Below are 22,879 nucleotides of genomic sequence, written 5' to 3' on the forward strand. Positions count from 1 at the left end.
ACTTGAATTGAGATTTTGAACTTTTTGAGAACCAAGTTTGCGTTTGGGGAAATTTAATCGGATTCCATTTGAACAATTTTCTTTTTAAATTGTAATTATAATCCTTAGGGCATAAAAGTGTATTCGCACAACCATTGCTAATCATGAGCGTAAATAAAAGTAGTTAACTGTAACAAATGTCCACCTAAATTGATAAGACACTTATTAGATAATAAAAAAATGATCAAAGTTATTACATAATCTGAAATAACTTCTTTTTTTCATTATTTTTAAGTGACCAAACAATTTTTGTTCACATGTAATGTCATATCTCAAGCAAATAATATAAAATACAAATTTTTGAAATAGATATTACAGCAGAATTTTATCAAATACTACATTCATAACTCAAAACGTCTAAATGAAAAAGGTAATAAAATTCTGATGTCTTTCTTAAATTGGATTTTTTACAAACTCATCAATGAGTCAAGTTTGCCAAACTTCTGGTTGGAAATATAAGCAAAAGTACATTTTGGTTTGGCGTTGGACAAATCTCTCTCGGAAATATAATTATACGCTTGATAATTTTCCTAAGGACCAATTATCTATTTTATTGGCAAGAGTAAGTTCAGCCAGGCGAGAATAGTTAAGAATGAAGATTGCCGCCATTTCTACGTATTGTTCTACCTATTATTCTCTATATCCACATCTTTCACCCTGTGAAGTAGCCTTCTTTCGTTCTAGCGTTCAAACAGATTGTCTTTGCCTCAGTTCAGATAGATTTTTAAATTGCAAGGTGAACTTGTTTATTTGAATCACACATGGATAGAGCGGATGGATGAACAACAATGTGTCTTATGCGATTCTAGGGATGTAGAAGACATGTTGCGTTTCGTGGTTATGTGGTCTAGGTATTCTTACTTTCTACTTCTCATATATTTTAGATTTTGATGATTAATTCAACATTAAGGGGTCGCTCCTTATTGGTTGTTCGCTTACCTGGAACCCAGAGGAACTAGATTCAGTTATGTACTTGTTCACTTTTTCTAAGGTTTCTTTTCTTTTTCTTACTCATTTTATGTATATATTTTTGTTATATAATCTGCTTAACCCCGCAGATGGTTTATTACCATGTGGAATATGTATTTTACTTTGTCGTATTAATTGTACACATGCAATTATATCCATTGTATCTAAAAACAAATTTTTTAAGATTAAGAACATTTTAGCAAATATAAGTCAATGTATGAAGATATGCAACTTATTTTAGGTACTGTGTTTTAAATGGAAAAAGTGCAGGTACGTGAGAACCGGACGGTACTTTTCCCCTTTGTAAGCACGCAGCTTTACAGCTAAAATCCTTCCCAACATATGATTGCTGCCGTTTGTGGATTGTCTGATAGACTTAATTGGCAAAATACAGGGGGTCGCTTAATGTGGGTACCCTCTTCCGACGTATTTCTCTTTTTTTCACTTTCGCCACCGTACGGGCGATTCTGATAGCGTTGATATGTCAGGATTGTACATAATTGTCAAAATTGGCTGTCAAAAGAACAATTTGAGTTCTTGTGCACCGATCTTTGAGTGCCAAGGTTTTATTTGTTTTTATATTTCTACTGATGAAATTAGTCCAGGTCTGCAGGTAGTTTACACAAAAACGGAGTTGTCAGTTGGCAGAAGGTCGGATATACGTTCCCGAGGCGAACCGTTTAATCTCCGAAACAAAAGGAAGCCACGTGACAAGGCCTAAATCACTTAAGGGATCAGTTTAAAGGGACAAACGTGAAGACGGCCGCTCCACCTGGTGAACATTAAATAACCGAAAGTTAATGGCAAACATCCAGCTTTTTGTTTCGGTCGTCGGTGTTCCCTTTTCTACTTTTCACGGTCTCCTCTCCCGATACGTTAATTGAAAGTTGGCAACTTCGGGAGACGTCGGGAGACGCTCAATTAAAACCAGTTTCCCGGTCGGGCTCCTCGTGATTTCCGCGTCTGGCAAAAAAAAAGACAAAAAAAAGTCGAGCAGGATCTAACAGCCCGAGGCTCCTGCTCATAAATTTAACTAAACTGAATCCCCGAGTTTACACACATGCGGACAAAGCAATTTTCATAAAACATGTTAGGTTCTCACCTCATAAATTCAAGCCCCTCGCACATTAGGCCCTGAAGAGATGAATTATTTACAATATAATAATCAATAACAGTCACCATTTTACGCATTTATTATTATATTTTATGACTACAACTACAAGTAATAATTCTTGTAAAAGTCTATTAGACACGCCTAAACACCCAGAGATTATTCTTACCTTTACATTAGCCGTTGCTGATCACTTTTGATCTGGCTGCTCTCGATGTTTTGACGAGATTCGTTTTACCAAATTCTTCAACGGTAACTTGACTATCCCGGCTTAGAAATGCTGATCGATCAGAGAATTAAAAAAGCCCAAGTGCATCAGACAAACTAAAACAGAAATGGTGAGCAAACAGAAATGATAGGCGGCCATATTACTGGTTTTTCACGTCGGAGATCTCTCCCAATTATTCTTACATTTGCTGATGACAGAATAATCGTCAAAAACTTCCAGCAACATCTTCATCCAATAAATGGTGCTAAACTTGCTCCCTCATCTATACTTTTTCTAATCTATCAAACGAGGTTTGACACCTAATGATGTACCTTGTAGAAAGTAAGAGTCGTTTCCTTGGCTGCAGTTCTTTGGCGATTCCTCCCATGCTTCGTTATCTTTTGTTGTTTGTTTTGGTAATGTTAGTTCCTTTTAATGACTAATATCTTGACAGGTTGCATTGATACACTTTGACCCTTAGCTTTCAGTTGCGTCAAATGGAAGAGACGTTTGCGTCCATGCTTCCCCATTGTTTTTTTTTTTTTTTTTTTTTTTGCATTTGGGACTGTATGATAATTAAGGTAGGCATGATGATGTCTAGAAGGAAATTACCTACCCTCTCAACTATTCCAATAATGTACTTATTCCTACAGCAAAGAAGAATTATTTCCTAGGAAACAGACGAGATAACCTTAGACACAAACCTACCACAATCTATTTACATGATTAAGTCAGTAAGTATCGCAACCCTACTTGTCAATATATCACTTACTAGAAAACGACCGATTTACAATAATATAATAATAAATACTTTTATTTTGAGAAATGTTTATAACTATGAGATTTAGGACTCGGCAAATGGTGCACATGAGTCAATCACGCGGATTAATTCCTTGTACTGTAGAAGGTATGAGTCTTTTTCTTTTAAATCAAATCTTATTTTTTTCTGCTTCTTTTTTTCTATCATGTGTTTGTACAAATGATATGTTTAAGTAAAGCCTCGAGGTTTTTGTTTTCTTTTACCTCTTGACAATAGTTCAAGATTGTTGGATGTACCTTTTGGGGATGTTAGGAAGGCTTCTAATAATTCGTCTGTTTTGTTTAGGATAGTTATCAAAAGGATGCAAGGTTGTGGAAGTTCTTAGAATTTCGTGATGGGTTCTCCTTCTATCTCCTTCGTGACAATTCGTGGCGGATGTTTTCGATCAATTAAGAGATTTTTGATTCTGCAGAATCAAGTTTCTACATTTCAGTCTTTCCGTCACATAAATTTTCCATCCATAGCTTTTTTATTTGAACCACGAAGGTTTTGTACATCTTTTACTCTCTGCCGACGGACCAGCTTATCTAATTCAATAATATTCTGTATAAACGTGATGTACCTAGAAATACCTAAATAAGAGTCTTAACATGGAATCCGGAAGAATGACTTATGAGACTAGAACTGTTTACCCTTCTTGACTAAAGGTCAAATATAACGCTTACTAACAAACAAATTATTTCCAATGCCATGCTATACTATTTAGTTTTAAGAATTATCTAAATTTCTCGACCCAAAATCATCAGAAAAATACTTACTTTTAGATTCTCTTTTATGTGACCAACCCTTATGATCCTTCGTACATGACCATTTAAAATGTAGTAAGTATATAGTAGTAGTAAGTAACTTTTACACTCAAACGTCAGACCAGTGAACATAAACAATAAGGCGTTCTCCATCTAACCGTCCAAGTCCGCTACGTTGGGTTATACTTAAATAGCAAACTTTCAAGAAACTCACAAACAAGATTTAAAAGACAAGTACTTAAAAAAATATGAACTAGTCAGGCACCTACTGAGATTAAAATTAGCACTAAGTGTACAAAGCATACTAAACTAACCACTTCGAAAATAATCAACACCCCGATTTGGACTTTCTGAGTCGACCTGTAGGGCTAGATCAAATCCTTCACAATCAACGAATTCAAGCTTTTCAATCCTAAGTTCTCAGCCATATCTTTACGTCACCAATCAAATGGTCTAAGAAGACCTTGAAATCACATTCTTGAAGGATCTGATATATCCTATCCCTCCACCCTAACCCTCTAGCCCAAACTCTTTCCGCAAGAGAGAGTTACAGCACTGGCTAGTTTTTCTCCCCGCTGCCTCCTGGTCTGACATATCTGTTAAATTTATACATGCTTATCAATACTATATGCTCAACGCATATTTGTTTTATACAAATAATTATAACTTTTTTTTTTAATTTGTAGGCGTCGGGGCCCCCTGTGCAGCTGGAGCCGGTGGACTTGAGTATGAAAACTACTTCGCCGCTGCCCGACCTCCTCCCAATCAGCAAATTCACCGGGACGAAAACAAGCCCCCAGCCTCCAGGTGAGTGCTGTAAGACTTAATTATCTACTATTGTTAGTAGTTGGAATTTTTCCTATAACGTTAGGTTATCATATATGAAGTGAGTAAATATTGTGACACGTGAAATGTCTGTTATAACACTAAAAAATTATTAAAGTGTTTTCTGTCTATTGTCAAGAAAATATTTACTATTGATAAATACTCGTTCATCTCTAATTTTTAATAATGTTTTTTTTTTCTTTTCAAGTTGAGTTCAAGTTTCAGTTTTTCTTTTAATTTTGAACATTAAACACTCGATTTACTATTTCTTTTTTCTCCAGTCCAATCGAAATATAAATAATTTATTGAGGTAGTGAAGAGCGGTCAGAAGTGAAGTATTTTAGAAAATCATCTTTTTCCTTTTTGTTACCTACGTTTCGGCCTTTATTCGGGACATTTTTCAGGGCATACACTGCAGTGATATTATTGTAGTATTATGTTTGTTTTGTGTGAAATTTTTGTGAATTACACGAAACAAAAATGACACCACTCTTAGCGCCCTGAATATGACTCGAGTAAAGGTCGAAACGTCGGCTAAAAAATGAAAAAGGGTTTTTTCTAAAATATTTCAATCCTGACCGCTCCTCACTACTTAAAAATATTATTGAACAACCGGTTGCTAAATAACAACACACTAAATACAAACGTTTATAAGTTTTTCGGTGACGAGAGTTCAGTTCTATTTATCATTAAAAACCATCTCTTGTAAGGCCTTCAACATCAATCGATGACGAACTGGCTAAGCAAGTTTTTAAACAAAGTTCAGAGAAGAACATCTTCCACTAGTAGCACAGACATTTAAGATTAATCGAAAAAGGTAAACATCGCAATACGTAGGTTCTAACATGAGCTGAACGAACGAAATCCTAACGTTTAAACATTTGTGTTTTTCTGCTTGCACAACGAAAAATAATCAATTTTGTAAGCTTAACATTTAACAAAGTGATATGTGACGAAAAATCGATCATTTATGACAATCGGTATTTATCGGGTAAGATTTTTTGCCATATCACAGTGGTTAGATGTATATCCGAAGAAAAAAAAATTCAGCCAAAAACATAAATAGAGACTACATATTGGTCTGTGGTTGAGGTGAACCTTGTATACCGGGGGGGGGGGATTAAACAACTTAACGACTTGTCAAATTGATCAAATGCACAAATTTGACCAAAAAACAGTCGGCCCGGTGAATAGAAAAGATCCAAACCTGTTCTTTTCAGCATCGGACTTTATGTTTCAATATTGATAGTTGCCAGATTAAAGAACTTTTATTAAAACATGTATCACTTAGTGATCAGTTTTTCCCCAAAACATTTTATTCTAGATTCTTTCTTTTTTGTTGAATCATGCATTAAAAATGCCTTTCAAGGGAATTTTTTTAGTCGTCGGTTAGGATGGTAAACGTTGTCAGTAACATTTCACTTATCGGTCATGTCTGACGACTAATAGTTCACATTTTCTTTTATATCTTATTTATAGTAGCAACATTTGTGTCATATTTCTTGGCAATAAACCCATTATCATAACCTTCTTCAATGCCGAAATTCATCACAATTTATTATAATTTGACGTCATAGTTACTAAGAATTCGTATAATCCCTAAGTACATTGTGTATAAAAGTATGGTATCCTAATAGGTTGATGATTAAGGACATAGAGAAGGCATTTAATAGGATTAACATTTAACGAGAGTTCGCACAGCGAAGGACCCTCGGGTGCTGGTGTTTCTGAAAAAAAATCCCATTTGTAAGAATGTCCGGTTCAAATGCAGGGCCACTGGATTCAAGCCCGGGGCCATACCGCTGCCGCCACCGAAGGTGTAAGGAATTTTTGCACTGGAAGAACTGAATACAACATAGGTAGTATATAACTAGCAAGTAGTGCAGTATTTAATCTTTTTCGGTATTTAGAACGGCTATATTGTTGTTAGTTTGACTAGGTGGAGTCATAATTGACTTAAGACGTTTAAGGTTTAGTCGATTCTCCAAGCGCGAAGCCATGGTCCAGGTCAGGGAGAAACACCAGCAGCGTAGAGGTTATATACAGCTTGCCATTACACTTCCTTGTGGAACACCAGAAAAATAAATGACGCAGAGGTGCCTCATGCTACAATACATATGATATGACTGGGAAAACACCTAGGTAGAACTCCTTCAACTGGAGGGTGTAGCAATTTCGTGATTCATAGTGATTACGTAAAATCTGTAATATAGAATTGTTCTTTTCTTCTTTATTTCACATTTAAAATTCAATGGTTTGATGATGAAGACCTAGTCTCAATCCTATCGTCCGATTAGCCTCCTACCCATACTAGGAAAAATCCTCGAGAAGCTCCTTCTGAAAAGAAACCTTCCCATCTTCGAAGAACAAAACATTATTCCATATCACCAGTTTGGCTTACGTAAACACCTGCACCGTGTAGACGCTATCTCTTCCTCTCTTGAGCTGAAACAGTACTGCTTTGGTGCTTTCCTTGATGTGGCTGAAGCCTTTGATAGGGTCTGGCATCCGGGTTTGCTGTGGCAGCTCAAGAGCATCCTTCATATTACCTATTCCTCACATTACGATTATACTTGATTGACCCCTTCTTTCAAGTCAGCGAGGGTACGTCTTATTCTGACTACTATCCTGTTATGGCCGTAGTCCCGCAGGGTATTATCCTCGGTCCGATCCTTTATTTGACGTATACTGCTGACTTCCCTACCCATCCAGACACATCCATTCACACTTTTGCGGATGATACTGCTATCCTATCCTCCAGTAAAGATCCCGTCCTCGCCCATCGCTCCTTAGGCTCACCTAATCAAACTAGAGCCTTGGTCTGAGAAAGAATGAAATTTAGATAAAAGCCAACATATAACCTTTAGCCTCCGACGTTGAAAAATGCCACTACTATACCTACATCACGTATCCCTTCCTACAATTAACCACTTCCGCTACCTTGGGCTGTACATCGGCAAAAGTCTTACATACAAGACGAAACAAGTAAATACTCACTAGACACTGCAAAACATTCTCACGACTCCTAGACGAACGATCAAAACTGACGCTTCACAACAAACGACTGATATATGAGACAATAATTAAACCCATTTGGGCATGGCATTAAATTGTGGGGTTCGACCAATCATTCTAATTATCATCACATCCAGATTTTCCAATCCAAAATCCTCCGAAAAATAGTAAACATCTCTCCCTTCTACATCTCTAACCACACAATCCATAATCGTATTATTGTTCGTTCTGCAAATTGGAAACAGTACACAGTCGACTGTCAGTAGGAGTTCAATTAACCGTACGGATCAAACCGAAGATAGACGGAACGGTTCTTGTCTAATTTAGAGATATGCCGGTGATTGGTCACTTTGAAGAGCCGCGTCTCATTATAGTCGGGAGGCCGTGTAAACAATGGGCCTCTACGATTAGCTGCCCCCGTGGGAATCCGGCTTCATTAGACAAAAACAGTCTCTAAGGGCTCGCTTATCCGGGACCTGGCCCCCAATTTCAATCTAAGATCGGAATCCACACGAGTCCCGAACATTCAACGTCTGGCGAACTGCTGACTAACGACAAACATTATTTTACATATTTTATAGCAAAACAGTAAAAAATCTTGATTTTGTTTTTAAAGAAAAGGGGACACTAAAAAAGGTAAATTTGTCTTCTTCTCTCGAACATTGGTAGGTTTCAAAAGCTAGTTGAAATAATGAAGCTGTAAATTCAAACTTACTTAAGTCAATTTTATCTTAATTTTCATTAAAATCATATCGTTAATAGTAAAAATAGAACAACCCTGATTATTTCTTTATGAAAAATGTCTTGTTGGTGTAGCAAATGACGCCCTTAATCTTCACACATCTCATTCCACTACCCATATAAAGCCACGGCACAATTTTTTTTTAACGCCTGAGCATAAATAATTCAATAACACATCTTGTAATGTATAAAAACGAAAGACGTTTAAAAATTAGCCTCCCAACGTATTGAAAAAATAAATAGAATTACAAAACATTCCAAAGCGGGTAACAGGTGAGTCTAGGATCGTTAATATATGCCGATTCCCCCACAATGCGCACTCGCATCCTCTCGCACTCTCTTTCACTCTCACTCTCTCTTCTTATATATCTTCTTATTTATCTGCCTAACGGTTCTTTCCCCTCACTCGTTCTCGCTCTTTTTCACTCTTTATCTATATATTCATCTCTCCCTTGCTCTCATTCTCTCTCTCGTAGACCACCAATCATGGCATTCCTCAAGGGTCTATGCTATCGGCTTTATTGTTTATCATATATCTAAATAGAATATATTACGAAATTACTAACAGCCTCTTATATTTGTATGCCGATAACTTAAAAATATATGTAAATTACAATTATTAAATATAAATGAAAGCATATTAAAACTAAATAGCGACATAAAAACTTAAAAAATTGAGCGATGATCATGGTTTATCAATTGGTATTTTAAAAAAAAGCTATTTTATTAGGACATGACAAACAGTTTGCAAATGTAAACAAAGATAATAATTGTAGAAATCAGAAATTGATGATATTAGGAGTATATTAATTTGAAACAACGAAATAAAAATTCTAGGCTTTTTAATATATCAAAATTTAACCTTGAATACATTTATTGATAAAGCTTGTAGCAAGATACATTCCATTGTATATCAACTAAAAAAAATTAATATTAATAATAGATCCATGAAGCTTTTTAATACACTAATGCTTCCTAATATAGCATATTGTCTTGCAGTAATTTCTAATTTTTCGAGTACAAATTTTCATAGGTTACATGTTATTCCTATATCTGTAATCTATACTATGATTGTAACGAATTTATGACACGTATTATAATTTATCCAATTTAAAAATAGATAAAATAGTGAGTATTTCCATGATTTAATAACATTACAGGTGGGCGTCGGTGGCCGAACGGTTTAGGCGTTGACACGGCGCACATCACTGTAAGGTGAAGGTCCCGGGTTCGAATCCAGCCGCCCTGCATTCGAACCCGACTTACTTACAAATGGGCTTTTTTGCAAAAACACCAGCGCCCTGAGGGTTTATATGACCTTTTACAGGCTCTCAAACTGCATTTAAAGTTGGGTCGTACACATTGTTTTTATAAATCATTCTTTCCTAAATTTATAAAACTTTACGATAGTTTACCTGTTCAAAATCTATACATATTTATAATAAACATCTAAATATCTCCTTTCATTGAATCATGTAAATCATCAGTAATATTTAAAAATATATGCAGACAGTAATAAAATTATAAATAGAGAGAGTAAAAAATTATATTTGTATTACACATGTTTACGAATGATTGTTAAATTTTAAAAATTTCCATGAGACCTACATGCGCGAACTTTACAAATAAAATGTTCTATTTCTCAATTCAACATTCGCTCTCTCTCTCTCTCTCTCTCTCTCTCTCTCTCTCTCTCTCTCTCTCTCTCTTTCTCTCTCTCTCTCGGTCTTTCTTACTCCCTCATTCTTTTTGATTCAGAAACTCATAAGAAATCAGGCGCAGATATATAGAATGGATCAATTAATCACTCTTCCCCACACAAGTCTATTTGCTTATGTTTCTCATTCTCCTTCCCTATCTCACTCTATTTCATGTCCGTTTGTGTTTTAGCGCGTGTGGTTTAAGTACCGGAGGAGCTCGACGCCGCCGAATAAACAATGGCCCACCCACCGCAATTTACTTTAGAAGGAAGTGTTTGTTTTTCCTTCTTCTTCATTGATTAAAGGATTTTTCCCACATCCCTGCTGTCGGCATATAGAAAAGAAGAAATGACAGAACCAGAAATTAACCGGGCCCGATGACATGTTTATCATTTAATTGCCTAAATTTTTTATCGTTGGCCGAAGGGCAAAATGATTTTCAATATTTCAAGGGGGGTTAATGAGGCGTGACATTACCAAAATATTGTGAACCTTTTCTTAATTTTTAACGTCGTCTCTTTCTGGTTGTACTTGTAACGTCGTACCGAATGGTCTTTTTTTTATAGACGCGCTTTATTCCCTTACAAAAACAATAAATTGGTTTTCATTATGTTATCTATGCACAAATAGGCACATATAGTATTAATAATATAAAATCAATATGTAATTGGTTAGATAATCTTCGAAACAGACTTCCAGAATCTTCTATATGGACAAGAAACTTTTTCAATACCAACATCGGCCTGAAACAAGATTTATTAGTATCTCATTCCGTTCTTATTTTATCATAAATTATTTATATGAGTTCATAGAATGTTGGAAATAATACCGTAAGAATATTGCTTTACATTGATTACATTGCCTTTCTAGCAAGTGACCCAATTTTATTTTTTCCCCTCTAAATAAAATGTTTTATCGATCAATCTATCCGTGAACGTTGACTGTTTTTGAAATGGACGTATAAGCGGAAACGGAGTTCGATTTTCCCACGGCTTGGGGGCGTAAAAAAAAAGGAGAAAAACCTAAGTCCTCGGTGCCCGTCGAAGTCTCCGGGAGTAGGTGTCGGATGAGGTAAGTGGGTGACGCAACCGCAACCACGCCTGAAGATGACATTGCTGTTGCTGATGATGCAGTGGCTCGGGCGCATGCTCAACCTTCACCCGATTCCCGGCTTAAAGCCCTCCGCCGGTGAGCTTAACTCTAAGAAAGAAAACGGCTTTAACAATATATCGTGACTTTAATCTTTTCGTAATTTAAAATGTTTTATAAATATGCATACTATTAAAATTTAATATCAGAATGTAATTTACTTATATATTAGTATTATTCCAGCTAAGGGATTCTTAACAAAATGGCGGATATGGCAACATCCAAATGTTGGCATTACTAAAAATGATTAAGAAGATTTCCTATTGTTAGGCTTCTAAAGTTCGATCACACCTTGAATTATTTATGTATGGTTGCTTTGGTTCATTTGTACATAATATTTGTAGAGATCTTGAAAATTCTATATGCTTTATTCTTAATTTTGAAACATTTTGAACCAAGTTTTGTCTGCAATTTGATCATTTCTTCAGGGTTTTTGTTATAGCATCAGTACATAGACCTATATGCAAATAAAGATTGCATTTATTAACGGAAACAAGTCAAACCAGGTGACTTTTATATAAAAATAATACTTAACATCGCTCTCCACAAAGTACTAAAGTGGTATGTAAATCTCATTTACAATTACTGATTAAATTCAAGTAAGTTCAATTCAGTGAACAGTTATAATGATAAGGAAGCCAACTCAATCAAAGGATAATCACAAATTCAAAATTGTGTACATTGAGAACATAGTTATGTAACTTTTCTCCGATAAATAGAAAGATTAAACATAACTTTAATTGTTTATGGTGGCTGTTGCCCATTTGTTAACCACGTGCAATATATGCACCTAGTTATATAACGAGTATTTTCCATAGAGTGGTTTATTCAACTGGAATCGCTTTAATTGAAATGCGTCGGGTAATAATTCATATTATAATTTAATACAAAACTAATTACAGAGATTACTCGAAAGTTTTTATATTTAGCCTGTTTGCACTTTTTATCCGAGGTGGGCAGAGAATTTAAATAACGATATTTGTTGGATGGTTTTGTCTAAACCTAAAATCATTAATAACATTTGTTATGCAACTATTCTAGATGGGCTTTGGTTTGTTTAATATGGAATCAAACACGTTTTCTACCTTTTATAAATCATTTTTGACCAACGGAAAAGATAATAAAACTTGTTAATAACAACAAGTTTGTTTATTAACTTAAGTTAATAAACAATGATCACAACACGCCGATCATAGCAGATCATGAGTGTGGGCGGTTAATACACGATTAAACATGTCGTGAGATGCCATGAAAACTCATAATATTAGAGTTTTTCCTATTGTTTGAAAAATGTTTATGGATCAGCTGGGGGTTCATTATGGACCCTTGTGAGCCAGAGCTAACTAGGCTATAATGCCAATTACAAGTTTATTGTGTCGCTCCTCCTTTAAAAATTTTTCCAGCATTTCCTAGTCGCCTCGCTCTGATCCTTCCGATTTCAATCAATCACGTTTTCTACCTTTTATAAATAAATTATTTTAATGAGAAAAGGATCGTAAAAATTTCTATAAAAGATAAACTATCAACATTAAAAGCAATAAACAGTCATCACTGCACTCCGATCAATGCAAATCACTGGACAAGGAAGATATTTTCTGATCAGGTTTTTAAAACCACAAACGGACCGTTTTGTGTCAAATATTATTAATATTTTTTTTATTGTTCGGAAAATCATTATTGACCAGCTAGATCAATGGACCCTTGTGAGCCAGAGCTGACAATAACATAGCAGAAATACTTCCTCGTCACCTCGCTGCTATCCTTCCGGTTTTGATCTATCAGGTTTTCTACCTTTTATCAATCTTGTAAAAATCTATAAATGAAAAACGATTAACACCAAACAGTCATCATGTCATTTCACATCATGGACACGTATGAATGAGAGTGGGTGATATACAGACATGATTAAAAAAAGGAGACAGTTTTATATTTTTTATTGGGAAAGTCATTATTGACGAGCTGGGTCATTGTGGACTCTTGTGAGTAAGAGCCGGCAAAACCATGGCAAGAATATCAATTACAACTTTGTAGACTTGATCCTTCGTTTGCGCGCTCTGCAATACCTCATCGCCTTGCCCCAATCCTTGTGATCTTGATCCGTCACGGTTTCTACCTTTTATAAATCTAATGAATCTATAAATTAAAAACAATTAACCCTAACATCATTGCAAATCATATACACTATGAATGGAATTAGCGACATGCAGACATGATTAAAATCGAAAAAACGGGACAGTTTTATGTCTTTTGTTTGGAAAATCATTATTGGCCATTATTCCCTTCATTTAGTCATTATGGACCTTTGTTACCGTGAACCTTCCTTAACTTGTCTAGTACGTCAATTAAACTTGTGGTCCCGCTCCTTCGTCAATGCGTTCCTCAATGTTCTGCAGTCTCGCCCAGATCCAATTTCCAATTTCTGGTTTTCCTCGGGTCCCCGGTCGATTTTTATGATAGGTCAGACGCCTTGATGGATCGCGGGAAACGAGATTAATAGGAATGGCCACATTATGATGTATATCTCAACCTCCACGTTTACATTACAATCCACGCCTCCTCCTTTCCCATTCATCAATGCGGCCCACTGGCCCTATTTCTAATATAAACATGACGGAAAGCCTGATTATTTTAACATTTCACAAATTATGTTTTGCATAACTTGTTAACATCGCCGATTTAAGAAATACCCCTTGGATCTGAATAATGCATGCCCAAACACAAGATCCGATCGGAAGCTTTTTGATGATAAAATTGATACTATCGATGTAAAGTGTTTAAATGATGTACTATCCATCACAAATTAATGATCCAATTTGAATTTCATAAACTGAACATCAAGGAATGTGAGCAAAACGCAAACACTAAAGTACCTGTGCAATTTGGCAAAGCAAAATATATTTGTAGTTTGGTAGCTCTTTAACGACAAAATTTATTCTATTGAGAAAAAAATTCTCTTTTATTATATCTCACTCATTTTATACGTGTTTTTCTGATAAAACACAATTGGAATAATAATCTTTGTAATATATGTGTGAATTGGCGTTTGTTTAGCTGTTGTTTTAGGAGAAATAGGTTAAGGACTGAGGGCAAATGATTCAAATTCTTTCACAGTACTTTATACCTTGATGTTCTTTCTCGCCAGGTTGCTTTGTTCTTTTCCTTCCATACGGCGTCCATAGGGCGTCCATAGTTTAGTCTATGTTTGCTGTTACGTCATGATAAATAACATAAGCAGTTAAAGTATGTTTGCCACATCCTTTGCTCCCGATTTCTTTCTTGGTCTTTTTAAGTGAATTGTAAAAGCTTGCGTTGTAAAAGCTGCTATCACTGATTTAAACAATATCTATACATTATTACAAACTGAGAACCCAGAAATTGCCTTGCTCCATACGAAGGTTGTATCAACTTGCATGCACTCGCTCTGTATACACACTACCACTTTCACTACTTTCCTAAAATAGCATTAAATCTAGACTGAAAGAAAGTCTTTGTAATTTATGTGTTTTGATTCCACTTATCGCTTGGAGACATTTCCTATTTTCTTCCAGCTTTTTGCGTTCTTTAGGATGGTTGGTTCAACTTTGCTCCAACATACTGAAAAATGACCTGCTCAATTCACTTTAGCGTAAATGTCTTGGGCTTGTATTTCTTTGCTATTTCTAGTTATTTTTGCATCATAATAGGTGCTATTAATGATTTAAACAACACTATACAATATTAAAAAAAGGAGGACACAGAAATCGCCTTGTTTAAGAACGATTGTTGTATTAGGTTGCATGCCTACTCCCCCTTTATACGGAGTCAAGTAGCTGTTTACTTTTACTATTTTCCTAAATGTTATTGTAATGTCTCTGTAATTATATTTTTGATCTTCACTTATCCATTAATGTCCCTTCTTATGTTCCTCTAGCTTGCTTTGTATCCCGTTTTTTTTATTCTGCCTAGTTCCGCTTTATCATTTTTTGCCACATCTCTTGGTTTTGTTATCTTTTCTAGTTATTTCTGGTGATTTTAGCATCGAATATACTAAAGTCAAAAATTGAAACAATTGTACACAATAGAGAAACCACATGTTCTTAAAAAAACAGGAGGGCCAGAAGCTTACTTGCTCGAAATCTATTGTCGTATGATGTTGCAGACCTACTCGCTCTCTATACGGACCCAAAGCGTTATTTGCATTCCCTACTTGACTAAATATTGTTAAATACATGATAAAAGAATGAATGTCTTTGAATTTTTTATGTTTGAAATTTTTGTCAGGCGTGATTCGCCGTTGTTTAAAGAATAGTAGTTACTTTTGAGAGAATAAGCTTTCCTAGTTTCCTCCATCTCACTTTATCCGTTGATGTCCTATCCCATTTTCTTCCAATTGCCTTGTATCTCTGTTTTCCTTCTTTTTGATGGTTAGTTTGGTCTATTTTTGTTCTGTTGTCCTGGCAGTGTAACTTCCCCAGAACTACTTTAGCATCATTGTTGTGCTGTTTTGACCTCATCGTTTAATTTGGTTTTATTTCTTATTTGTTTATCGGTCTTTTAAGGTGATCGATAGCGTAATCCACGATTTATTTTTAATCTTTCGTCCGTCTTTTTGGAGAGTGCTCCTTAAGCAAGGCTGGTAAGTAAGTAATGGCAGGTTCTCAGTTTTTTATCCCACTTTTTAATATTTATTTTAAGCATCAGTACTATTTTCCAACTTTGAGTTATTCCGTTAATAGATTGTAGTGTCCTTGAATGAGATGATTTGTACGAGATAAGTGGCTTCTTACCCATCGCACATCTTTTTGTTCACTGCTATTTGTGCCAAAACTGTTGTTACTTACATTTCTATTAGACCTTTTACATATTTCATAATTAAGAATATGAATACGTGATTTCATATATTTAATAACATGACGTTCCGTGCGATTATTGGCAGAAATCTTTTTTATTTTTAACCAGACTTCGTTGATGAATTGCCCAAATCGTTGATTTTTGTCCCCTGATTTCGACAGCGGTTTCACCCCCATAGACCCAGGATATCCACCCACGTGTAGGACCAAAGGTGTCCTGAATGTTTTCAGCAGTAGTAGTAGTTTGGGCGTGACCTTCTCAGCGAGTCTCATCCTCACTAATTTAGCGGCCCGCTCCTCCTCGCTTCATTCCTTCTCGTTCCCCCTTTTCTCGACACCGGCCTTGTAGCCCCTTTATTTACAAGCTCTCCACGTGATCCCTTCCCCGCCTACATTTTCCAATCGGTTTTGCTCATCTGCCACGTGATTCACCTTATTGTTGCAAAAGACCTTCTTCGCATTTTTCAGAGGGCCGTGGAATTCGAAGGCTGAGATATAAATATTTGGCCACCTATAGTTATTTTTTTAAACGTCCTCTAAACAACAGACATATACTTTTTTACTTTCATATCACAATATTTTAGTTTCAAAAATATATTATTTTTAGTCTCCTATAAACATGTTATTTTAAATTATCTGCTAAAATGACAAAAGAACGAACTTACATTCATTTTTAGATTGTTGAAGGGAAATGTTAATAAAGCTTGACAAATTCCTTAGTAATTAAGTTGTTTACCTGAAATACAGACAACACCTGGGTTTGCAATAAAATAAGAGACTGTTACGTGGTCGATCTGAGTTTGCATCGATCACATCAAGAGACAATTTGGGCTAGCCATCTGTTTCCTTGACATCACGACGTTTTGTCTACTTTCTGTACTCTGTGCTAATTTTCCCACTAAATGTGCCCGACAAGAATTTATTCTCATAGGCAAAAAAATTTTGCTCAGTAGAGAATTGAATTGGTGAAAATATAATCAGACCAATCGGAAAAAAGCCAACCAGTTCTATAGTCGAGCTTTCAAGGAATAATCGCCTTCATCAGTACTTTGCAATTTGTATAAATCAATTGAAAAATATTCCCAATCTGTAAATCTATGTTTTCATGTTCCATGAAATAAATTATTTAGATCGCACAGATCTATCATGATCAGTGCATGTAGATGTAATATTTCAGGGTATGGTATACTTGTATCCCCTGTGCTCTGCCTAAAGCACATCGGTGAGTCCTATTTCATCAAGAAACTTGATTAATAGGCCCGGTTTCAGTGGTTGTAGTTCTTCTATGGTCACATTGTACATCCCAAAACACTTCCTCCTGCGGGCTAGTGTAGCTCCGCAGTTTGGTAGTAAGTGTGTTGGTGTCTCTTCTGCTTCTTTGCAGAATCTACATGTGCCATCTTGGATTATTCCAATTTTCTTTAGGTGTCCATTTAATCCTGCCAAGAATCCTGTTAGGATTCGCAGTCTATTCCTGCTTCCTTTGACACATTCTGTGATTTCTTTCTTGCCAAAGTTGGTTAGAAGATTCTTGGATTGTCTATGTCCAATAAGTGAATTCCAAAGTTCGCTCATTTTCTTTTTGTCCTTCTGTCTGAGATATTCGTTAATAGTGTGTATTCCTATTCCACACAAGGGTTCGGGTCCTATTAGCGGTGTGGCAGCCCCTTTTCTTGCAAGGGTGTCCGCTTTCTCGTTGCCTTCTACTCCCATGTGTCCTGCGACCCAGCAGAGGCTGACTTTATTCTGCGAACCTAATATGTTTAGTTTGGTTTTGCAGTTCAACACAATCCTTGAACTAATGGTATTTGAGCTTAGTGCTTTGATGGCTGCTTGGCTATCTGACATGATAGCTATATTCTTGTTTTTGTATCCTCTATTTAGATTGAATTGAAGATACTGGTGTGCTTTCCCATGGGTTCTGAGTATTTGGTTCCGGGTCCAAACACTCCTGCCCCCGTACCTTCCTGCTTTCTAGATCCATCTGTGTACGAAAGTATGGTGCCATTTTTGAGAGAGTTATGTCCCTTTCTTTCCCATTCCTTTTTGGTGCCCAGATGTATTCGGAATTTTTGGTTAAATTCGAACCTCCTGTTCATGTCATCTCTTGGAGCCATGAGTGATGGATGGTTTTTCCACAGTTTGTTTCTGTCTCTCCATTTCAGTTTTATTCCTGTTGGAGGTTTCTCTCTAATGAAATTGATTATGGTTTTCTGTGCTGTCCTATCTACCATGTGATGTAGGGGGATTAGTCCCAATATCTTTTCCATGATCAGTGCATACTGTGACCTAATATTAAAATGTAATTATAATTTTGAAGGCTGACCAATTAAAAGTAAGTAGTAATGTGTATTTATGAAAAACTGCTTGTTAGAGATTCTTACTTACAACTGTCACACTTAGAATAAAAAATTACAATTGTTTATCCTGACATACATTGTTCTTTAAGAAATCTATTCCGACCATCAGTGATGTCGTAGAAAAATAAAAGTGTCAGACAATGAAAATATTTTATCTTTATTGCCACGACTGACACTTACAAAAGAAGATGCCTCTTATAAGGTCAAGTTGAAAAATTTAGTGATTTCTCAATACATGATAAATGATAATCAAGACAAAGTTCATGTATTAACACAGCTGGTAAAACGATGTGCAAGCTGAAACAGCATATTAAAAGGAAACTTCACAATGAAAAAACAAAGATGGGTCAACAATGATTGTTTAAACGACGTAATTGAGTTTATGTATTACTAAATCTTTATAGGTGGCTTAGCATGGACTAGGGAAATGTATATAAATAACCTCTAAGATTATAAAAGATGTGTGGAGACAAAGAATGAATACTATAAAGTATTAACAACTAAATTCAAAAATGTAAAAGACACTAAACAATTGTGAAAAATAATAAATAAATTCCAAACAACGAATTGCAAAGGGAATCAATAACAGATGAACCCCATTTCTCACAACTGTTAAACCTCCCAGTATTTGCTCCGAAAATTATGCATGTCAGGTCATACATTGCAGTTGAGTACTGGCAAAAGCCCTTAGCAATGGAAGAATTGAGGTCTGTTCTGAAAAAGGCACCATGAGGGCAAGTTGCTGGAATTGGTGGGATACCCTATGAATTTTAAAAGAGAGTCCTACTATTTTCCAAGATAAAGTTTTGCAATTGGTTAATGCTTTTTTTGAGCCTGGAAAAGTCCCTCAAAGTTTCTGTCTGTTTACTCCCATTGCACAAAAAAGGTTGGAAAGATATATAGTTAGTAACTCTCGTGACATGTCATTTTCAGATACTATAACCAAATAGTTTATAAACATTATTCTGGATAGACTAGATGCTTGGATCGAAAGAGAAAAAATATTCAAGGAAAATCAGGCGGGTTTTTCAAAAAAGGATTCAGTACAACCGATAACTTAGTGAATATAATAAAAATAAAGACACTTTTAAGTCTACCTTTGAATCCCCTGTACGGGAAGCAAATAAATTATTTAACCTGGGAGATTCTACAGAAATGGTGGAATTAATTGAGCAATATTATAGGAACACAGTATCTGCAGTTTGTACAAAGGAAGGGGACTACAAGTTCTTTCTTCGCAACAAAAAATGGTGTAAAGTGGAAGCTGATTCCTCTTCTCTATGCAATTTTTTTAAACGATCTCGACGAATTTATAGGAGGTGGTATATGGATTAGCAATCTGAATTTAAGATGCCGATGCTTATGCCGATGATACAGATATTTTTGGAAATGGTACTGTAACATTACAAAGGATGATAGATAGAATTGCCTATTGTAGAACCGCACAGTTAATTTTAGAGAAATCAAATGTTATGGTCTTCAATGAAGGTGGGAAATTGTCTCATTATGAACAATGGTGAGGCGTCGGTGGCCGCAACGGTTCAGGCGTTGACACGGCGCTCATCACTGTAAGGGAAAGGTCTGGGGTTCGAATCCAGCGGCCTTGCATTCAAACCCGACATACTTACAAATGTTTTTTTTTTCTTCAAAAACACCGGCACCCTCAGGGTTGATGAATCAAAATTGTTTCATCTTATACATATTTGGGAGTGGGATACACATTTGAATGGGAAGCTAAAGAGTTGTAAGATGGGAATGGGATCTTTGTGGAAAAATGTTTTTAATAATGATTCCTTACCCATAAGGGCAAAGTATCTGTAGTCTGTTAAGATTTATTTGACAGTGTGTCTAAAGCAGAAATTTGTTATGAAGCACACGTATGAGGATACAAGAATATGATGAAATCAAAGCATTGCAAAAATATTTTTGGAGAGAGTATTTTATTTGCCTCGAGATTTACTTTACTTGGATATTTACTTGGAAACACGGAGGCGTCCAATATTTTGTAAAACAGTAGAGATGCATATAAATTACCTAAGGAACTCACTGCAAAATTCATCACAGCCTATTAAAAAACAACTAATAGAGTATGTCATTACTTCAAAGAAGTTTTGTGCAATATGTACAGTTACGGTGTAAAAAAGATCTACATGAGTAGGGGTAAAACAATACGCAACGTTTTATAGGTTGTATAAAATTAATATTTCGACAGACTTTTTTTAATTAAACGAAACAATGCACGATTTCATAAAATGTATAAAGAAGTTAATATTGAACAATTTGGTTACTATCAAACGATAATAACAAACAATATTTTATTCTCAATTGTGATGAAGACAAGGGGTACGTTATGAATTTAAACTATACAGCTATTAGAAGTGAAGATAGCACAAATGTTCTTTATGCAATTTACATGTTGTTGAGAATATATATAATTTTGTTTGTGAATGTCCAATCCTAAACGGGTTCAGATATAAATAGATGAGATTAATAGTAATATCATGGATTACATTCATTGAATATTTGAATTGAAGAAAAAATGGTCTGAACTAGTCAATTACAGTATTAATGACTGTGAATATAGAAAATAATTAATAAATGAATTTAACTACTAGCAGGTAGTAAATATTTTGTTAATAGATTTATTATTGAATTAATTTTTTATGCATACTGAACGAGTAATTATTGAATTAATTAATAATTGTTATGATTTTAGTTAAGATTTATTGCCACTATTGTTGATAATATTTATTTAATATTTTTTAAACTAAAATTATTATTATTAAAATTATGTATTTAATATCCCATTATAATCATAAATTTATATTTTTAGAAATAAATAATATGTAAATAATGTTTCTATACGAGATTACAAAATCGTTAAAATATGATAGCATATTAGATATTATGCTGTGTTATAAATTCAATTAAGATTTATTAACATTATTTTTGATAATATTTATTTAATATTCTTAAATTAAAATGATTATTACGCAAATTATTATTTAATATTCCTTGTTAAAAATTTCAATTTATGTTTATAAAAATAATTTATACGCAAATAATGTTCCTATACTAGTTTACAAGATTGCTAAAGTATGATAGTATATTAGAAGCTGTGTTATAATTTCAGTTGAAATTTATTATCACCATTGTTGACAGTATTTGTTTGGTATACGTTGTTGAAGGTCTGAATCGATGTTTTCAAAAATAACTTGTATGTAAATATGCTCCTAAACCAAATGATTGAATTGGTAAAACAGGATAATTTATTAGATATTAAGCCAACTCAGCAGACGGGCTACCGCCTGTGCTATTTGTGTTTTAAGCTATTGTGCATTTAGTATTTAACTTTTGTTTGTAAGATCTTTTGGAATGTAATAATAATAAACACTTTTCTATTCTGTTCTATTCTATTCTGTTCTATTCTATTCTACATTGTTTTTAAATAGAAAATTCATTTTAATCAGGTCTAGCCAAAATGACAATCTTTAAATAGGCAGTCCACTTCTGCAGCAGTGCAAACCATTCTGCACTATTACTTGCTGAATGGATCCATAGCTAAAAGTCTGTAGACTGTTAAACAATCGGTTTTATTCAAATTGATTTAATTTTTATGTATAGTATGGTTGAGACGAAAAATTAGCGTCATGAGCGGGACTCGAACCCACGACCCAGGTGCTCTGAACACTTGAGCTCTCGTGACTTCGGTTCCCAAGACGCCAGCTCATTACCTCAACCTAAAATTTTTCAAATCTCCCTCTTTCTGGCAAAAAAGGTTAAAATAGGTTTTATATACAATTTACGATTAATTCAGTCTTATTTATAAAATCTTTTTGTGTTCTCCCACACAATGATCTAAATTTATCTTTATTATTTGGATTAGGTTGCTAATATACTGGGTTCTTCCAGAAATAAAATTGAAAAGCTTCATGTTCGTTCCCTCTAACGCATTTACCTTTTTTTTAGTCATTCCCGGCTGAACGGAATATTAATCTGATGTTTAGCGGAAGAAGTTCTAATAAAAGTAATTAGTCTGAACATTTGTCTTTATATGATACTAACTATGAAAAACCAACATTGCCGAGGAATGTCAACATCAATCGAATACGTCTTAATTTTTGAAGAAAAATCAATAACCAATAACCAAACCAATATAAATGGGGCACTTTTACACTGGCAGAACCATTCTCACAAACTGCATCCTCATATTCCTTTTTCCGGCGGCGTGTCGCACAAAAGAGTGGCACGGTGGATTCAACATCGGACAATCACTCTTGTACCAGCCTTGACACAATCTAAAATACTTATCGTGACTAGACCATCACCCAGACGTAACATACTCCCACGTCCGCTTTCAATTTCGT

At 35.0% G+C, this 22,879-nt stretch overlaps 1 protein-coding gene across 3 annotated transcripts in view; it reads left to right on the plus strand.

Annotated features, from left to right (window-relative positions):
• The window catches only part of LOC106672692 (Krueppel-like factor 6), a 245,110-nt gene that overhangs the window by 119,320 nt on the left and 102,911 nt on the right, over nucleotides 1-22,879 (plus strand). For 2 of the 3 annotated variants that reach the window (XM_024230627.1, XM_024230625.1), the window contains one exon: nucleotides 4,580-4,709. In XM_024230627.1, the coding sequence (XP_024086395.1) occupies nucleotides 4,580-4,709 (130 nt within the window). The remainder of the gene's footprint in view (nucleotides 1-4,579; nucleotides 4,710-22,879) is intronic. The other variant, XM_024230626.1, reaches the window with a different exon arrangement.

This window comes from Cimex lectularius, unplaced genomic scaffold (genome assembly GCF_000648675.2).
Source record: "Cimex lectularius strain Harlan isolate CLEC.00 unplaced genomic scaffold, Clec_2.1 scaffold61, whole genome shotgun sequence".
Classification (NCBI taxonomy): domain Eukaryota; kingdom Metazoa; phylum Arthropoda; class Insecta; order Hemiptera; family Cimicidae; genus Cimex; species Cimex lectularius.